The sequence below is a fragment of the Cryptotermes secundus genome, unplaced genomic scaffold (genome assembly GCF_002891405.2).
Source record: "Cryptotermes secundus unplaced genomic scaffold, Csec_1.0 scaffold704, whole genome shotgun sequence".
In the NCBI taxonomy this organism is placed as follows: Eukaryota; Metazoa; Arthropoda; class Insecta; order Blattodea; family Kalotermitidae; genus Cryptotermes; species Cryptotermes secundus.
In genome coordinates, this window is record NW_019731232.1 from 232,771 (window position 1) to 249,193 (window position 16,423).

At 41.8% G+C, this 16,423-nt stretch overlaps 1 protein-coding gene across 11 annotated transcripts in view; it reads left to right on the forward strand.

The window, feature by feature from the left end:
* The window catches only part of LOC111866596 (sodium bicarbonate cotransporter 3), a 239,096-nt gene that overhangs the window by 79,974 nt on the left and 142,699 nt on the right, over positions 1 to 16,423 (forward strand). The window contains exon 1 of one of the 11 annotated variants that reach the window (XM_023855708.2): positions 13,964 to 14,104. The exons of the other annotated variants lie outside the window; for them this stretch is intronic. Within the exon in view, the coding sequence (XP_023711476.1) occupies positions 14,085 to 14,104 (20 nt within the window). The 5' untranslated portion in view covers positions 13,964 to 14,084. Of the gene's footprint in view, positions 1 to 13,963; positions 14,105 to 16,423 lie in introns of those variants that run through there. 11 annotated transcript variants of the gene reach the window in all.

Genomic DNA, 16,423 nt, shown 5'->3' on the forward strand with positions numbered 1-16,423 from the left:
TTACCCACCGAAGCTGGAGTGTACCCTGCCACGTCCTGGATGTCGCGGAGTACCTGAAGGAGCTGTTTCAGCTGTGCGTCTGCGTCGGGGAACTCGCGTACCAGCTGCTGGTACTGTGATTTTAGCATTTGACGCTTCTTGGTCCAATGTGCCCGGTATCCCGGCACTGGGATGGCAGCCATATTTGGCACCACTGTTCTTGTCTCTTGTTCACTCACTTCAGTTTTCGAAGAACCACTATCAACAATGAACATAAATAGTAATCCAATGTCGCAGACTCCTCTCTTCACTGTTCAGCTACAACCGATGCGAACACACACCTAATTGCCAATAATCTCGACCCACAGTCTCACAGACACAAGCAGTGAACAAACCTGTGTCAGCGTGTACTCGAATCAGCTCACTTGTCAGAACCTCTGTATCTGTCTGCTCTGGCTCCAAGTCAAAGTTCAAGTCACATTGCGACTGACGGTCCGTCAGTCTGTCTGTCTTCATCCATTTGGTCCTCGTTATATAGCCTTGGGATTGACCGCATAGAAAACACCTCTTCCAACGGTTCCTATATCGTTGCGTGACGTGCCAAGCGAGCTGTTGCCTAGTCATGACCCATGTGCTTGTTGATGCGAAGGGCGTTTTTTTACTGGTTGTTGGCTAGCAACGGCCGCCTTTTCTGGCTTCGATATTACGGCTTTGAGACATTTTATTACAGTATTTTCGAGTCGAAGCCCTTCGTGACAGTTCCTAATATGATATCAATATTGATATACTGTGTGGGACTTTATTAATCCTGTATTGTTTATTTAGTTTCATAACATTTTCTTAGAATTAATTTGTTAACAATGTCCACATCATATCTGATATACTAGAAGAAGTATTGTCACATGTGGGGGTGACTTATAGACGGGGTTTTGGATTGGATTTATTTCACCTTATTCACACAACTCGGGACTACAGGCAGTACAGCGCTATCGCTATTCTATACAATTTACAGTTCACCGTTACACACGAACTAGGATTTTAAGTCTTCACTAGTCGTATCCTGGCAATGGATCTATCACTGTCTCACTGTCGCTTAAAATCATACATGAAGTTTCCTTTGCACCTCCTAATTCCTCTCTTGCCATGCTGCAACTGCCAATTCCGAAGACGCAACTCAGTTCAATTCCTCTGCTCCTAAGCTCATATCCTGGCAGACTTGGTTCTCGAAGCTCGACCCTTCACTTCCGACTACTACCACTTACTCGGTAGCATCTTCTGTGTCATTTCATAACCCATCGGCACGGATTCCACGGGAAACAGCCTGTGTTATTGACGAGGCGTGTTTTTCACGCCGTTTCCTAGCAATAGACGTCTTACTGTCGCCCGTACGCTTGCGTGGGAATGTGTTTACCGAGTCGTTGCCTAGAAATTGATCTATAGCAAAGTAAAGAAAGTAAAGCTATCCCTGTACCAGGCCGTGAAGGCCCCCTAGAGTTGTGAGACGTCGAGGGTCTCACATTATTTAGACAGTCGGCTCAAAGATGGCGGTAAGGTTGTCAGCCTTACGCGCTGGCCGTTCTTTACTCCCCAGGAAAATTATTTAATTAATTCCTGGTACTCATTTCTGTTAGAGGCTGAGTCAACCCCAGGGCCATAGTGCGGCTGGAAGGATTAGGTCAATTGAAATACGTCGCAGTATCAAGTCTTCGCCCGGAGTTTTCTCAAATTTAACTGTACTGAAGCAGTGCTTCTTCACCAGCTCTAATGGCATGTACGTGTATGTTGGGCTGGTTTTCTGCCATCTTTAATAAGCTTCTTGGGGAAACTTTCAGCCTCTCCACAGAGACACATTGTACTCAGTGAACTGAAGGAAACAAGCACTGAATTATTTTTATGTATTGTCACGTGTAGGGGGAGGGGGTACGAGAGACTGATTGGATTTATTAGGAGTCTCTATTACAATTTCACTTGATTACAACAGTTCACACATTTGACTCCTTCTGGATAACGAATCTCTCACTGATGTCTGGATCTTGCACTGGCCTCTAGTCTTCTCTTCTTTATCCTTCAATATTCTTCTGTCAAGTCAAAGTCGAAGTCACATTGCGACTGATGGTCAGTCAATCTGTCTTGGTGTCGAGCCTCGACTGGGGCTCATGACCAGATGTTACTTTTTAAATGAAAGTTACTGTCCTATCGTATTCTGTCTTCTTTTGGTCAGTTCTCTCTCTGAGGTAGGTTCTGGTCGAACCGAATAGAGATCACCTCTTGAATGGTTCTCTTTTTGCGTCTCTGATGTGAATGCCCGTTTCTATATCCTTTGCTTAGGAGAGAAGTTCCTCTGTTGGGATTATTTAGTGCTTCGCTACTAAGTAACCCAAATTCTATTGTTGCCCGCGTTACACGGCCTTCTCTGGCTCCATATCTTAATGCTTTGTGCAGCCCGTCACAGTGTATCATTTAATTGAGGTTCTGAAAACGAAGGTCTGTACTTTAAACAGCTCTCCCAGTCTTGCAGCTAAAGTTTAATGTGCAAGTTCGGCTTTCGGATGTAAACCGCGTAGAAATAAGATTTTCCAGTTGCGTGGCTTAATTGTGACCGTCCCTGTGGTCTAGTGGTCAGAGTTCCTGCCTACAGATCCAAAGGTCCGGGTTCGATTCCCGGCGCTACCAGATTTTCTGAGAAGTAGTGAGTCTGGAACGGGGTCCACTCAGCCTCGTGAGGATAATTGAGGAGCTATTTCAAGGAAATAGCGGCTTTGGTCTAGAAAACCGGGATTATCGACCGTGGGAATCCGTTGCGCTGACCACGCGACACCCTCTATCCACAAAAGTTGGCACTAACTTCGCCGACAAGCGACGATCTCTCGGTCGGTTTAGTTCGCTTGCGGACTGAAAGCCACGGAGTGGTTTTTTGTTTGTTTGAGGCTTAAGTGTTGCATAGTATCCCGATTTGTTGTTTTGTTCCAATCACCACTTCATCTCCCACTCACCGTCAATTGTCGGATCTATATCTCCCCCCTCCCGGACCTTAAACGTGAAGATGGCAACTGCAGTGTTCTCCGAAACTTGGAAAACCCCAAATTTTCTATGCGGCTTACTTACGAAGCTGAAGTTATACATCTTGCTTGTTAGTCACTCTGTAAGTACAACATAAATTGTCTTCTGGTTGCATAGCGACAAAACAACAACGGATAATGAGTTGTAACTTGCATGGCCGGCTAGAAACTACTAGGCAGAGAAGATGGGAGGAAACGGGGAGATGAAGACAGGGATTTTATATGGTCACATGTATGTCTGTGACTATAGACGGAGTTTGGATTGGTGAATAGATTTATTGATCACTTTTATACAGGTCGTAACTACAAATAGCTGTAACAATCGCTATTTCAACGCTTAACAGTTCACTAGATTGTTACTAGATGTTTCCTGGTTGTGGCTCCAACAGTGGCTATTCCTCTTCCTCCAGCTCAAGTCTTCTCTTCACAGACTCCCATGCAGAACTGATTATTCTAAGATCTAACCTTGTCGTTTTCTTATAACAACTTGGCACGGATCACATAGAAAACAGGTCTTCTTTTAGTGTAGCCCAACTGTTGCATTACTAAGAATCTGCTGCCTATCAACGGGAACGTGTTTACCGAACCATTGCCCAGAAACGGCCCTGGTATATCCGTCAATCTCGCGATGCTGCAGTATGTAAGATAAAGGGCGCCATGGGTGGCGAGGTTATCCACAGGTATCGGTCGTTTGATTATGTAGGCCTATTTGATGTGTTCTCTAGTTAAGATCTGTTGTACTCGTACATGGCTATTATAAACGATCTGGGAAATGAGAAATCAGTGTACTTTCGAAACGTCTAGAAATACGAACAAGAAAATAGTTGAAAACGTCAAAGAAACTCGTTAGGGTTTCGTAGACAACATCGATTGTAAAAAAAAAAAAATCAGCTGCGAGTGGCGCTCCGATCGCCATGAAAGGAAAATGGCGTCTCAAGTGCAGAAGGCTTGGTGGGAGTAGCAAGAGACATTCCTTGGCCCCCTATATCACCGGACCTCACTTCATGCGACTTCTACATATGGGGATGTGTGGACGAACCTCCAATTCCACAGTCCCTTCGAGAACGAATTTCACAGGCCACAGCCAACGCCGATAAACGACAGCTGCGGCGTACGCGGTAGGAATTCAAACATCACTTTGAAGTTTGCAGAGCAATTAATGGAACAAATATCAAACATCTGTAGATGAACGTTCTGAGTTACCATGCTGTTTGCCGGGTTGTGTCATGAAGAGTACATTCTTCTGGGATATAATGGCGTGTAGTCCGCTGAAAGTCAACCGACGTTTCGGAAGAACGTATTGCTCTCAACTTCAGCGTCGAATAAGCCAAGAAAGATACGAGCTTGAAAGCAGGTGGCAAGCCGAGTGATATCTTGCTCGACTTATTCGACCCTGAAAATTGAAGCGACATGTTCCTACGAAACGTCAGGTGGCGTTATATCCCAGAAGGTAGTACGCTTCATAATCACCGCTGTGAGAACCTCAGATACTAAAAGTTGTTTCATGTTTGTAACCGTTTCGAAAATGCACTAATTTCTTAGCACACGTGATTTGTACTAACCCTGTATGTATGTTATTTAGAAGGGTTTGTCACTGTAAAGTGTTATATAGAAGTGCGACGATCTTCCAGTGCTTTTATCTATGACGTTATTAATGCTACTAGACGCACAGGCAAGGTAAAGAGCGTACACGGTAGACTCTGACATGGATAGTCTTCAAGTTTATGTGGACGTAAATCTGAGCGCATTCTAGCCCTCCGCACTGAACACGGAGGTGAACGGCAATTCAAACCGTAAAGTCTAATTTTGAACGAAAGCTTGAGGTCGCGGATTCGAATCGGGTGTAGAGCAAAGTTTGAGTGCGTTTTCCATCCTGTTCATAAACTTAAAACTCCGAAATACCAGCCACTCCATATATATATCACTAAGAAGTTAATTCTGAAATGTTATGACATATAGAACCATTTATAGGCAACTTCCGAAATACACGCATGTAACAATAGAAGAGGTATTGTAAGAAGTGTTCTCTGTGTAGTCCGTGCCATACCCATTGCTAGGCAGTGGGTCGCTACACACATTCCCGCAGAAGCAAACGACCGGAACAATGAGACAACTATTGCTAGACAACGGCTTTGTAAACAGGTTTGTCAGCAATACAGGATGTGTTTTCTGTGGATCCTAATCAAATCAGAGTAAAGAGAATTGAGACAGGAGAATGAACAGAATGAGAATTGAGCGAGTTTTAGGCAGTCATTTATTGTTAGTTGCTGTAATTGTGATTAAGCAAGATTTTAATAGAAGTGCCAGTAAATCCAATCATCCAATCCAGAACCCATTATTACTGGTCACGCAGCCATAAACACGTGACAGTATTTTCCCTACCTTTCATTTTTTCTTTCTTTATTTATTTATTTCCTTCCTGTTCCTTTCTTCCTGTGTTTTTCTCTCTTTTTTGAGAAAGGCGTGGTAAGTAGGCGTCATGAAGAGAGGCTGTAAAGTTGGGAGCAAGGTACAGCGGTTACCGTGTATTTTATTCCGGCGAGATATGGGATGGTTATCGCGTTTTATCAGCTTCGCACTAGGCTTCGAGACTGTAAACACAGAAAGTGAATTAGCACTAGTAAAAGCGTAGGTTATGTAGGATTTTACGACGGGTCGTTAGTATTCTGGGGGCTATTGTATTATGAGATAAACATTAGAAAAATATGAAATGTATGTTGAATTATATAAGTAACTCCACGGAGCATCTTTCTTGAGACCCTGTTCGTCGATAATCTGTCCAAGAACCTCCCCTCTCCGATTTTTATTAAGAGCCTGAAATTTCATTGCCATATTCACAAGAAGAGAGAAGTGGCCCCTATTATAAGGAGAAATAATTCAACGCTCTTTCGAAAACGCAATTTTTAGAGACCCATTTTTAATATTCCTCTTCAATCTATGCCTAAGTTCCGTAAGTTTTTTTACCAGGCATTTACTGGTGGACACTAACGAATATCACGTAAGCCTATACAGTGGAACCTCGTTTAACGAGCATAATTCGTTCCAGAATCTTACTCATAATGCGAAACACTCGTTAAGCGAAACAATTGTTCCCATATAAATTAATGTAAAATACGATAATGCGTTCCATGCCGAAAAAAATACTCAACAAACTTTATGTATAACATTTATTCAAAGAAAATTATATATACTTTGTTAAAGAGCGTGAATCATCTTCATCTTTTCTTCTTTGCGGAATGAACAAACCTGGAATGCGAATTCGATTTGTAGAAAACAAAAAAATCGAAATAATTAGTTTATTATTTGTGATACATATCTAATTCTTTTTTTGCTAGAAAGATGTCTAGAGACATTTGTTTTTGCCGACGCTTCAAAATTTGGTGAAATGCGACACAGCATTATCATTAAATAAATTTGTAGCGCGCATAGCCACTGCCTTATTAGGGTGATGCTTCTCAATGTACGATGGAACACTTTCCCATGCTTTCAGCATTTTTTTATTGCGCCAGAAGATTGTTGCTTTGCTGTTACCTCCTCCTCCTCCTCTGACAAACTCTCCTCCACAACTTCTTGCTGTGAAACACAATGCAACTCCATAAGCTCTTCGGTGGTCTGCTCCTGGCTGTGCTCTTCCATAAGCTTATCGATATCATTGTTATCCACCTCCAGCCCCATGATCTGATCCAAAGACACAATCTCGTTGACTACAGGCTCCACAGGTACTATCTCAAACCCCTCAAAGTCACATTGGACAACGCTCTCCGGCCAAAGCTTCTTCCAAGCAGAAGTGAGGGTTCTCTTGGTAACCCCTTCCCACACCTTTTCGATAATGTTGAGGCAGGCAACGACGTGGAAATGATATTTCCAAGGGTTTGCACAAGAAAAAAATCACAAATAATATGTCTGAACACAAGTTTGGAAAAATGTGTGATCACAAGCGACACTAAGAGCTAGCGGAACGAGTGCTAAACACAGACTGATGTAACAAGCGCACAATCCGGGACTTCCCCTCTTGTCACTCGTTATGCGAAACCTCGCTCGTTAAGCGAGTCATTTTTTAAGAATTTGTTTTGCTCGTTATGCGAATTACTCGTTATGACAGGTGCTCATTAAGCGAGGTTCCACTGTATTCCCAATCAGACTGACCGGTTTCAGACCGAGATATTAATTCCATACCTTCTGAATCAGAGATAGAAGCACCACTGCTGTGCCGTGTTCTCATTCAGTTTATACATGGTATTGGTCTGGCTCAGGATAGAGACCAGTGGATGGCTCTTATTTGCACGGTGATGAACTTTTGGGTTCCATAAAATATTGGGGAATTCTTGAGTAGCTGCACAACAGACGATTTCTCAAGAAGGGTTCAGCTCCATGACGTTACAGCAAGCGCTAATCCAGAGGACTGAAGTCAGGTGAGCGTGGAGGCCATGCAGTGGGTCCTCTACTTGTCCATCGATCATGATAGTGAGAACATGTCGCACAGCACAACGTTACTCTTGCAGCTATAAGTCACAAATTAAATGTTTCCGGACATATGTTGATATAGATATCTTTGTCTTATTTTGGCATGTGGAACGACCGCCTCTGTGGTCTAGTGGTAAGAGTTCCTGGCTACAATTCCAGAGGTCCTGTGTTCGATTCCCGGCGCTACCAGATTTTCTGGAGCGGGGTCCACTCAGCCTCATGAGGATAATCGAAGAGATATTTCGAGGAAATAGCGGCTCCAGTCTAGAAAACCGAGATTAACGGCCACGGGGATCCGTTGCACTGACCACGTGACACCCTCTACCCACAAAAGTTGGCGCTAACTTCGCCGACAAGCGGCGGTCGCTCGGTGTAGTTCGCTTGCGGACTACAGGTCACGAAGTTTTATTTTGCTTGGTATATGGAACTCTTGCCCAAATTTAGTCGGCGTGTTTCGGTTACACCCTGTATGTGGGCCCTCATGTTTTTGATGTAACCTATTTATTATAAGAATCCCATATCTGTTATCTCCATCAATCGGCAAATTGGTAGTCGCTCATTTCTGTATTAGGTTGTTTGCACACGGTGCTAAAAACTCAGGTACTAACTTCTTTTGCACACGGTGCTCTTAAAAAGGCATGCACTATATCTCATATTTATTATCCGTGCCCATTCGCGTCTCTCTTGTTATAATGAGAAGACGAAGGTTACGTGTTTGTCTGTAAGTCCACTTATCAAGAAATATTTGCTAAATTTGAGGCTAATTTATTTTTCACTTATCTATATTTACTCCAGTGTTAGAACAGTTTACGTATGACACATAAATAATATTTGTATTATTAAATGTATGAATTTGAAAATTAAAAGAACACGAAAGTACAACAAGGTTAACCTTCATCTTTGAATACTGATGCAAATACGTGTGTTAACATGTAATCAGGATTATCTTTAATCAAATGAATTGGTAAATATTGTCATCATTCGTTTATTACTTAATGAGTTATTTAATAAACTCGTATATTTATCCATAAAATGCTGTGACTTAATTCCTAGAATAATTTAGTCGTCGAGGAAAATTGTGTTTTGCTTGTAGCATATATTTTTTTTGTACAATTAAAACACTTCCTTATTCCGTAACCAAACGAGTGACGAATCAGAGATGAAGCCCCCAACCAACATTACGATGATATGCTCACCGATCAGGGATAACGTATACATCTGTGGGCGGTGATAGATGAATATGGAGCAAAAGCTGAATTATGATTAGGAGGAAGCGAAAAATGTCGGAGAATATTTTTGTCTACCACAAATCTTGACGTGAAGTCACCGGAAACTGAACGCGGGTCTTCACTGTGAGAAAGAAGTGTCTAACAGCCTGAGCTATGGCATTGCCCTTCATGTACGAGGGAGAGTCAGTAAATGGGTCACAAATGTATATACAACGTAAAACATGTGATAATAGAACCTGAAGAAAAGACGTTTATTTCTCGACATATCCTCCACCAACACTGACGCATGTATCCCAGCGTTTTACAAGCGCTTCGAGATCCACAGCATAGAAGAAGCCTTTTGACTGTCGTTTCAGCCACTTTCGCACCTCCGTTTCAACCTCTTCCTCATCAGCGAAACGTTTTCCTCCGAAGTTGAATCGCTTTACGCGATAAAAATTGCCCACTATAAACATGAAATATTTCTTTATGAATATCCTTTGCATTGAGTCCTTTTGCCCACAGAAAAACGCACAACAGAACGCTTCTCTTCGGTGTTATACTCCTCAAGCACGGTCGTCATTTTGAATACTGAAACCAGCCTGTGAACATGCGCATGCGCGTCTGCTACCTAGACTGTCTTGAGATTGGACTGTGTTGCTACCTAGTGATACATATAAGAAACCTATTCCTTCAATTACAGCTGTTATACTTCCAATTGTGACATATTTACTGACTGTCCGCCGTACAATGAGTACGTTAATGTAGTAATCCTATTCTGCCCCTATGTAGTCCAGATCATTAGGATATATATATATATATTTTTGTATAGGCGATAAATTGAATCACAGTGTTGTGTGGCAGTATGTATGATGACTGTGGTTGTTATGTATTTTGTAATATATTACAGCGAAATTGTATTGATGATATGGCTAGCCAATGTATGTGTAATGGTGGGAGTGTAACTGTGCCGAATATGGTTGTTATGGTTGGAAAGAAAGTGACTGTGGTGTTTCCACAGCCTATATGGGATGTCTTGACAGCTTGCGCTGTCTGCGTGAGGCCTAATTATCGATAAATTGAATCAAATTCTGGCTTAGTTTTGCGTGTTTCTGGGTCGCCCAGCCTGAAGTGACAAGAATGTATATATTTCCCGTATAAGCAGTGCAGTATTCTTATAACTTGTCCATCAAGTGGAAAGTGTGGGAAACTGCTGTTCGATCGAGCGCCACTAAGGGGAGGGACGACCCACGGCGAGACGCTTCGCCCTGTGTGCCGATGCCGATGTGCCTATTAAGCACTCGAAACGTCTAAACGTGTTAGGAAACCCAAAGAAACAAAACTTTTCGTAAAATAACACGTACTAATATATACAGAACACGTAAGGCCGGTTTAAGTCATTCAACGTTAAGGTGCGACATTTAGTTTTTTTTAGATGTATGTAACGTGTTAATTTGAACAGGTATTTGAAGCGGCCTGCAGGTCAGTGAGGTGAGAAACACCACAGTATTCTAATTAATTACGGATGATCCTCAAGAATTAGTTGGTTCTTTTAGAGCCGTTTGAACAGAATCTGCAGTAACACTTCCTTATATGTGAAATAAACAAAAAAAAGATAAAGGTATTTATTCTTATTGCTAGTGGGGTGGGACTAAGTCCCTTGTACTGCGGCCACTTCTGGCCTATTGTACCAGCCCCAGATGATAGGTGAGGGTGATTATGGAGCAATTGGTGGAATGAAGATTGGCAGGGGAAACCGAAGTACTCGGAGAAAACCTGCNCTCCAGCCATCCCGCTTGTGTGCCCTTTTTTCCAGTTAAACTATACCCAAGTGCCTGAAATCCTCCACACCATCCATCCAACTCATTATAGGCCTACTTTTCTTCCCTTTCCCTTCCAGTTATACAGGCGATATTCTTTGTATAATTTCATTTTATCTCCTTATAACATGACATGCTCATCTCAGTCTGTTTATTTTAATTCTTTTAACTATATCACCATAATTAGATAAACTATACAGTTCATTATCGTAACATCTTCGTCAGACCCCATCAGCAACCAGAAGGGGTACATAAATCAATCACAGCACAAACCGCCTGCGAGAGCTAAGAAAAGATTAAATTATTGAAACTTCACACGCATGAGGCCTTGCACCAGAGAAGGCATAGGTGTCCGGAGACAGAGACTAGCTCTATCGACTGTGCCCAACTGAGTTGGTTTTAACTGAAGACGGAGACAGAATCCAGTCTCCGAAACGTGCTTTAAAAATAAACAGTAGGGTTTTTGGTTAAAGACAAGACGATGGATAATGTCCCAAAACATAATATTTGTACTAATGTACCATTGTCACAAACTTTTAGATCCTACTTATTTAACCTTCGTCACTAGGTGAGTGAGTGTTTAGCTGAATGCCCCTATTGTTTTGTCTCAAAGAAAATAACCCCTGGTACTTAGTTAACAGGCTGGGTTGGTTATAGAGCCTTTCTGGACACAGCAGGTAAGAGAAAAATCGCTATCGGCGCTGAGAATAGAACTCGGGATCTCCGGTCGTCCAGTCTATAGGCACTATACCCACTGAGCTACCCGGCTCACTGTTGTATGTAGGCTGAATGGTTTTATTATTCATACATTTCCTGTTTGAAATGGCACTACGCCAGAGGACGTTATAAAAAGATTAATAAAACATTTTTAAACTATAATTGCACGTGTTGTATATCGGTGCAAAACCTGCTCTCTCTCTAAGGGAATAACATATGTTATTAAGCTGTTCAGATGAGGGAGAATAAGTTGGCTGCAGCATGTAATAGATGAGAAATTCACACGAGGTTTTGTTCTGAAACCCTGAAAGGAAAAGACACTATGGAGACCAAAGTGTAGATGGGAGGATACTGTTAAAATGGATCACAGAGGGTGTTTGTGGGCTGGATTATCTGGCTTATCATAGTCTCCAGTATGGCAATGAACCTTTCGGGTACATCTGGGACTTTTCTCAACCAGCATAAACATTATTAGGTTCCAAAGAATGTCTCTACTCCATCGAGTTAGTTCGTTTTAGAATTCAGAATGACTGTCGTATAATGTTGCGAAGAGGAATTAAGTAATTATCCCTGAAAGGAAGCTTTGCTTTTGGAAATAATTAATATAATATAGGACCGCCTCTGTAGTCTAGTGGTCAGAGTTCCTGGCTTCAGATCCATAGGTCCCGGGTTCGATTCCCGGCGCTATCACATTTTCTGAGAATTAGTGGGTCTGTTACGGGGTTCACTCAGCCTCATGAGAAAAACTGAGGAGCTACTTGAATGGAAATAGCGGCTCCGGCCTAGAAAACCAAGATTAACTGCCGTGTGGATTCGTTGCGCTGACCACGTGACACACACTATCCGCAGAAGTTGGCACTAATTCCCTTGGTGGGGGGTGGAGTCCACTGGGTCCACACGGCACGACGGCCACTGATTGGCCTATTGTAGCCTGCCCCAGATGATTATGATGATGGAGAATTTGGTGGAATAAAGATTGGCAAGGGAAATCGAAGTACTCGGAGAAAACCCACCCCAGCGCCACTTTGTCCACCACAAATCCCACTTGACCAAGCCCGGGATCGAACCCAGGCCGCCCCGGTTGGAAGCCAGCGACTAACCGCTTGAGCTATGGCACGGCCATAAGTTGGCACTAACTTCGCCGACAAGCGGCGGTCGCTCGGTCGGTATAGTTCGCTTGCCGACTAAAGCCACGGAGTTTGTTGTGTGTTTTTGTTATAATGTAAGAACAAGAATAACGTTGAAGTTTTAATGTTAAAGAAGTCTGGCGTGAACTGCAATAACTTGCATGAAGAACTCTGTGACGAGCCTTGAGGTTCCCTAACCGCAGTACACTTCTTGACCAGTGGAACAATTATCAGCTTCTAGAGACTAACCCTTCCACCTTTCAGAACTTCTTAATGGCACGCTTCCAGCTGCGTGGTGGTTAAAGCGTTACTATTCTATCGTCAAGTTCTTGCAGAAATTTCGAAGCCTCACATCAGCACGTTATTTAAGCAGCCAAGTGGTAGGTGGATCTTGTTAACAGTGTTCTATTTGTGTCGCTTTTCCTTATTGGCATTTCGTCCACGCATCAGCACGCCGTAATGATTGAACAGAATTTAATTAAATTTAAAATATTGGTATCAGTTCATACAAACCAATTCCAACATCGAAATCCTCCAGTGCTTTCGATCCAAGACTCTCCGATCCATTCCGAATGCACTTTCATACATAAACAGCCACTGGATCCATGCAGATCTACAAATGAACACAGCGCTCAGTGAAATAAGAAGTGGAATACCAAATACTTAAGAACATCAGAAAACCACACAAATGCACTAGCAGTGAACCTACTAGACAACAGTGAAACTACACATAGACTGAAAAGATACACCGTCCTATCTCTACCAGACAGACTTGAGTGAAATCCCAATACAAGAATTAAAATGATGAAAACCTATCCCTGTAACAGGCCATGAAGGCCCATAGGGTTGCGAGACGTCGAGGCTCACACATTTTCTAGATATTCGGTTCACAGATGGCGGTAACGTTGTCAGCCTTACGCGCCGGCCGCTCTTTACCCCCACCTAGATTCCTGGTACTCATTTCTGTCAGGCTTAGTCGACCCCAGAGCTATAGTGCGGCTAGAAGGATTGGGCCATTTGAAGAGAATCCAGTAACTTAATAGGGAATCGAACCCGCGACATTTCAAGCTTGTAGCATAGTGCCTAAACCAGCTACGCTACCGCGTGCCCCCCCTCCCCAGTCAGTTGTAAGCTTCTTAATTTCACCATTCTAGCTGTACTAAGTGACCTGCTGGAATCACCAAATGTCTCGAAGTGTACCACCCTAAATGTCGTTAGGGGTTTTCCAAATTCTGAGCAGTTTTTTCAAGGCATCACATTTGATACCCTTACAAATGAAATGGAAAAATTGTTTCGCATAATGTGATCGTCAGCCTTTGGGCGGATAGACGAAATGACAAAATTTTTGGAATTGGATAATAACAGCATTTTATCAGAGAGATGTTACATAATCAGTTTATACAAGAGACCACACTGGTCAGATATGGGAAGTATAGTAATCATGTAAATTATGGTTTCACAAGAAACGACTCTGGAATCTGTTTAATATTAATTTAGTTTTGCACGTGTTTCTACTGTGCACAGTAATTCCTTGCGCATGCGCAGTTACAACTGTCATCTTTGTGATAAAAAGATTGTTCGTTTTCGCATCCTTAGTAATGCAAAAGGAATGGCGCGTTGTGGAGGACTCCAGACATTCATTTGACACTCTGAGGGTCTAAGTGAAACGCTGGAAAGGATAAACATATTTGTTGCAGTAGCGCGTCTTGCATGATGAGCGTGAGATGGCGGTGAGTACGACCAAGGAAACAGGAGAGTCAAGTGGTTCAGAGTAAACCAACATTAACATTCCTAACAGTGTAATAGTTTCACGAATTGCTAATTAACTGATATGAAATATAGGGGCTAATCGACGATTTCTCACCTGGAACCTCGGGATCAATCCCAGGCGATTCGATGTGAGATAGTGGGCTAAGTGACAGTATAATGTTCTTTGTACCTCTGAATTTATTCAGGTTTCCCCCTGCTGATCATCATTCTGCCATTGTTCCATACTAATCTATCGCAGTACCCTAAGGTGTATGCTAGCCCTTACCAGGCAGCACATTATCACGTAATCTTACTGGGGTGTTTCATGTCTGTCCCGGCATTAGAATAGTTGCAGAGAAAGTTTCACTATTGAAGTAAATTCACCCATTTCTATAAATAACTCGTGAGTGTCAGTTATAATTTAATTTTATTTGATTTTGTTTTCACTGAGAGATTTAAACTGAGCCGTATCATAGTATTTAATAAATTATATTCACACTCTACTTTTATTGCTTTAAATACCGTATTTACGCATGTATAGGCCGCGTGCGTGTATAGGCCGCAGCACAATTTTCAGACAGAAATTATAGAAAACATAATTTTCTTGGAATATTATTTCAGGAGTAGAAATTATTCCGAAATTTGGCAACGTTTAACAGTTTTAAAATGAAGTGTGAATTTCGAATATAAGCCGCACCCCAGATTTCCTCTTGAATTTTTGGCAAAAAATGTGCGGCCTATACATGCGTAAATACGGTAATGTTAAGAAACCTAGTGGTGTTTTATTTTATTTGCTACTTATGTCCACTGTGCCCCACTTTGTTTTCATATATCCAGTTGTGAGAGCAATTATAGACCTTTCATTATATGTCGCTGCCGAAAGCAAGTCGGAATTTTCCCCGACAAGCCCAGCTCAGTAGCCATGTAGTCAAGTCCATTCGCAGCGTCATAAATTGAAGATTGTGTAGTGGCTTAAATACTTGCACTAGGAACTATATGATAGAGATAGAACTGGTTTGAAGATAGAAGACAAATCTAAGTATATAAACATAATACTAAACTGTATTTATTTAATTGTTATTTGTTTGACGACGCTGCCTGGATTGGATGATAGTGAATCATGCATTGGAAAATATGTCGGAGGAAGTGATTGTGTCGTAATTGAAGGCATTGTCCTAGAATTTGGCTATAGGAACTGAGAAAACCCACGAAAAAGGCTTAGAATATTATTTACCAGACGAGATTCGAAGTAAGCTTCTCTCAGATACAAGTAAAAAGCGATACTGTTTAAATCAAGTTGCCTTGCCGACACGAAATCATACCCGACAAAAACGTCACAGAGGAATTATTTGAAAATATTTTAGAATTTCACACAAGGTATCTTGAAAGCAGCACTGACGGTGAAATTAAGAGGGTACTAAATTTTTAAAATATTTGGAAATATTTATCATAAGAAGTTTTATGACGGTGTCTGGTTTTCAGAACACATGAAATCCAGGATGCGTAAAATATTTTTCTTCCACTTATTTTGTATGGATCTGAAACGCTTTAATGGAAAGATGCATGTTACAAATTTATGAACAGAATTCACTCAAGAGAATTCCTGAGCGCAAAGTGAAATGAATGAATGAACTGTTTGGGGTATTACAGAATCGGGAATATTGTGATTTATGCAGATCACCTAGTATCATTACAACAGTGAAATCAAGAAATCTGTACAATATTTTAAGGGCATAACTTCTTGGAAAACGCCCACTTGGAAGAACATAATGGCGATTTAGGATAATACTAAAACAGATCGTAAGGATATTGGCTGTGAGAGTGGGAGGTGCTTGAAATTGGTCCAGGATCGCCTCCAGTGGCGGATTATAGTATCAGTGATGTTGAACTTAATTGATTCTGATACTGTAGTGCAGTGGTTCTCAAACTATGGGGCGCGACCCCCAGGGGGGGGCGAAGGGCTTGAAAGGGGGGCGCAGGATACTTTTTTACAGATAAAAATTAAAACTGCCCTAAATCAATTAGAAGGCAACAAAAAATAAAAATACATATATAAAAACTTTTGATGAGTACAGGCTTTAATTATCATGATTTTCAAAATAACTAATAATCATTCTCTTTACCGGCAATTATAAAACGCGTATGCCAGAGACAGCGCTGATAGTTCGGCAGCAGCCGCATCCTCTGAAATCCTATGAAGTCTAGACTTTTTAAAATGCTGTGTGAGGAAATGGGTGCCGAACACACTGTTCTATTGTTTTTAGCGATGCTCAATGGCTTTCAAGAGGCAAGGTATTAGA